Source organism: Sinocyclocheilus anshuiensis, unplaced genomic scaffold (assembly GCF_001515605.1).
Source record: "Sinocyclocheilus anshuiensis isolate Anshui unplaced genomic scaffold, SAMN03320099.WGS_v1.1 scaffold1286, whole genome shotgun sequence".
Classification (NCBI taxonomy): Eukaryota; Metazoa; Chordata; class Actinopteri; order Cypriniformes; family Cyprinidae; genus Sinocyclocheilus; species Sinocyclocheilus anshuiensis.
In genome coordinates, this window is record NW_015554223.1 from 535,104 (window position 1) to 538,963 (window position 3,860).

Genomic DNA, 3,860 nt, shown 5'->3' on the forward strand with positions numbered 1-3,860 from the left:
TCTTGTTCATTCCTGCAACAAGCAGTCCAAGCGAACGCTCATTTAGTGCAGCAGGCCGCGTTTTAGAGGCGAGGCGGAATCGTCTGAATCCTGGCACAGTAGATGCTATTCTGTTTTTGCACAGTGCAAAGGAAAAAGCCAAGTAGCTAATCCTACAACATGGCGTTTAGGCTGAATTGGCACCGTTTTGTTATCTATAGGCCTTTGTTCTATATCTGTTTTTTGGAGAAAAAAAAATTCTTAATTGTTACTTTGTATATCTGTTTGGAAAGTTGCAGTATAATATTCCAAATTATTTGAACAGACAGGGCTAGAAAATTTACCGTTATCCAGTCATTTGTGTGTGTTTGTGTGTTGCGTGTTGCAGTGACAGAAACGGCGATATTCAAAGTCTGAATGGAGTAAAGCCTGTTTATTTTATTAAGAAAATGTAGGCTAATCTGGCCAAAGACAAACTTTTGTTTTATAAATAAATGTTCAATTAAAAGCATCTTACGATCAGCGTATTATTTTACTATCAGAGATTGGCAGATTAGTTCTAACGTCACTGATTCTGATAACATCATGCTTAAAACAAAGAATTAGAGTAATTAAAGTGATGATCGGGTGCGTATATCTATATCAGAGAAAATTATACGTGCGGGCGGGTGGATAATTTATTTGAAGTAGCGGATGCGGGTGACATTTTAGCTCATCCGCACATCTCTAATATATATATATATATATATTTGTAAAATGCCAGTTTTTTAAATATCTGAAAGTACACTCTTAACATCAGTCAGTCAAGCATTATAATATGATAATCAATATTATTTAAAAATGGCACAGCTTTTTAAATATGAAAGTACACTCTTAACATCAGTCAGTCAAGCATTATAATATGATATTATGATAGTCAAGTATCATTTAATGATAGAAATTTTGTAATTTGAATTAAAACTTGGTAACCAAATATATGAATGCATATTAGTCATTTTAACTAAACTTAGGACTGGTGGTGGTGCTTTTTTGGTCATTCTGTATTTCTGTAAAAAAATAATGGTCTACGAATTCTACTAATAAGAACAATATAAAATGCACTAAGGATTAATGAGCTGCTGGATTCATGAATATTAATAAGGTTGTGTGCGTTCGCTCGAACTGATTTCCTGAAATCAAAACAGGGACGATAATAAGTGAGCGCCAGCCAATGAGGTTGCCGTTTGCGCATTAGTTCCGCCCACTACCGGAGAAACCGGCAGTTCTTAAAAGCTGACGAATTCCAAAGGAACGCCGTTATTTTGACAGGAAAATACAACAAAGAATATCGTTTACATGTAGCGTGTCAATTCTCTCTCTCTGCGTGTGTGTGAGACAAAGCGATGCGAGTCGTGCGCCTTCACACTAAAGTTCACGGTACGTCAAATACAGGTGCGTTGCACATCCATTGAGAATTTTTTCGATTTAAAACTTGACTCTTCTTTAGTTACATTGTGTACTAAGACTGATGGAAAATGAAAAGTTGCGATTTTCTAGGCCGATATGGCTAGGAACTATACTCTCATTCCGGCGGCAAGTGCAGCAGTCGTATTTGTCCGCCTAAAAATGCGCTGATTATGCGTTCTGTGTGAATGGCTTGGTTTCGGTTTTAACCTAATCAAGATCTTCTCCGCATTGAGCTTCTATATTTCTCTAATATTTTGAATGAATAACGCAGCAGCGGCGCATCTCGTGGGCTAGACTAACAAAACATTCAAATGCAACAACGTCACTTACATCATCACCGCATCTCGCGCGCCACTGATGACGCTCCATGACGCACTCCTAACATTCAAATGCAAATGTTTATTTTAAATTCAACTAATATTCATTATTTATTCACAATCTCCTCATCACAGGCAGGCACAGCACTAATTTCAGCATGTGTTTGTGTTTGTGTGTGCTGTCTACATCACTCATAGCACCTGCCTATATCGTGCGCTATATCGAAAAAAATGTATACCGTTATCGAAGAAGGTGTACCGTCGATAAATATCGATACCGTTTTATCGCCCAGGGCTATGGAACGCTAAGGTACACTCAGCTGGGGAGCGTTTTATAGATCAAATCAAACAAAAGGAGAGAGAAATGGAAAGGCAAAGAGATTCATATGATTAAAAAAATGCTAGTAAGAGAGACTAAACAACAGAAGAAGTGTAACAACGACAACAGAAAGTGACCTTACCGCAGGTCACTTTGTTGGGTGTTGGTTGAGGCTGGATTTCAGGCTTGCCCCTAGATTTTCTGCTCCAGTGGTAACCTCTACCTCGCTTCTGTCGGACAGGGGTGGTTGTTGTCATGGAAGAGCCAGTCCCTAACATAGCAAACATAAATTAATACACAACAACTAGGGCTGAGCAAATATTACATTAAACATTAACGTAATATTACATTAAACATTAACATTAAAAATGTATTCATTATGATTTTACAAAAATATTTTAAATTAAGCAATAAGGTGAATTATTATAAGCTTTATGCTTAATGTCCCACAAATGGTGTCAACTGGCTACCCTTGCGACTAGTTTAATCAAGACTACAACGCAAGTAGCAAAAACAGCATGGTAAATTAAATTTATTTCTGTTCATCAGTTCAAACTGTAAGTGTCAGTGAATTTATTCAAAACTCGATTCAACAATTTGTTTCATCACTAAGATAAAAGTCTCCACATGATATTTTTCATATATTTAAATGTTTTATTGAAATTATACAGCAGCACTACTATGCATTGTTACATTGGTGCATAAACGAAAATGATTAAATATCCTTTACTGTAGTGCAATAGTAATACTATTTACTCATAGCAGCCAATGAATTAGAAGTTCTGTATATTCACAGAAAACAGCTCACTTCCACATTGCAAAATAAGGTGGACATTATATAATATTTCCAAAAAGTGTGGAAAAATATAGAGACAAAACTTAACAAACAAAAGCATAAAATAAAAAAACATTTAATAAATTAATGTGCTGAGCTTTTAGCGGAAATCTCTTCTCACCTGCTCTCCACTGGTGGTCTTGTGTGTTTTCCAAGGATGGTATATCTGTGTTTGAACTGAACTGTGTGTCCCCGCTGGTATCCACTGCTTGGTATTCTATCTTCTCTCGCTCTGGAGACAGTAACAAGAACAGGTGACACATCAGTATCTGACCATAAACATTACTGATTGAAAAACACAGAGGAATATTTTGAGGAAAAGCATCATGTCTTTCCATTACTGTCTAATGTTATTTTACAGCTGATGCTCACCTGTTCTTCTCTTCTTTTGTGCAACAAAAGGCAGGACATCATGCCGTGTCAGAATTCGCAGCAACTGCAATAAAGGTTTGAGGTTTCCTTCGCTCAAGTATCCTCGCCTCTCCAACTCCAACAGCAGTTCAACGCCACTCTTGGGTCTGTGGCGACCAACAATGGGGCAAGGCTCATTCTGCGGCTGTATTCTTCGCCATGTTTTCAGAAGCCGAGGACATGGAGAATTACCCTGTGAAGACCCATCAGGCCCTGGAGGTAACTCATCAGTCCATCCCTCTGGATCGAGGGGATGTTTTCCAGGATAAGCTTCATCGAGGAGAAAGGACAAAACCTCGACATCAGTCTCTGTGAGTTGGGAGCCCACGATTTCAAAGATCTCATGGAGGGACAGCATCTCATAGTAGCTGAGGCACTCGGTCTCCTCCCAGTACAGGGAATATCTCGTGCATTTCGCTGAAGCCATGGTCCCTTCAAATGTCCAAATGTGTCTGGTAAAGAAGAACACGAATACACATCAAATGTGAGTTTGGTACTGGTTAATATATATATATATATATATAAAATATTAAAAATACAAAGAACACAGTGC

At 37.9% G+C, this 3,860-nt stretch overlaps 1 protein-coding gene across 3 annotated transcripts in view; it reads right to left on the reverse strand.

Moving 5' to 3' along the window:
• Positions 1-3,860, reverse strand: part of LOC107671190 (DNA-binding death effector domain-containing protein 2-like) — a 20,707-nt gene that overhangs the window by 15,546 nt on the left and 1,301 nt on the right. For 2 of the 3 annotated variants that reach the window (XM_016464076.1, XM_016464077.1), the window contains exons 3-5: positions 3,269-3,759; positions 3,018-3,137; positions 2,204-2,332 (exon numbers count right to left, since the gene is read on the reverse strand). In XM_016464076.1, the coding sequence (XP_016319562.1) occupies positions 2,204-2,332; positions 3,018-3,137; positions 3,269-3,734 (715 nt within the window). In that variant the 5' untranslated portion in view covers positions 3,735-3,759. The remainder of the gene's footprint in view (positions 1-2,203; positions 2,333-3,017; positions 3,138-3,268; positions 3,760-3,860) is intronic. The other variant, XM_016464078.1, reaches the window with a different exon arrangement.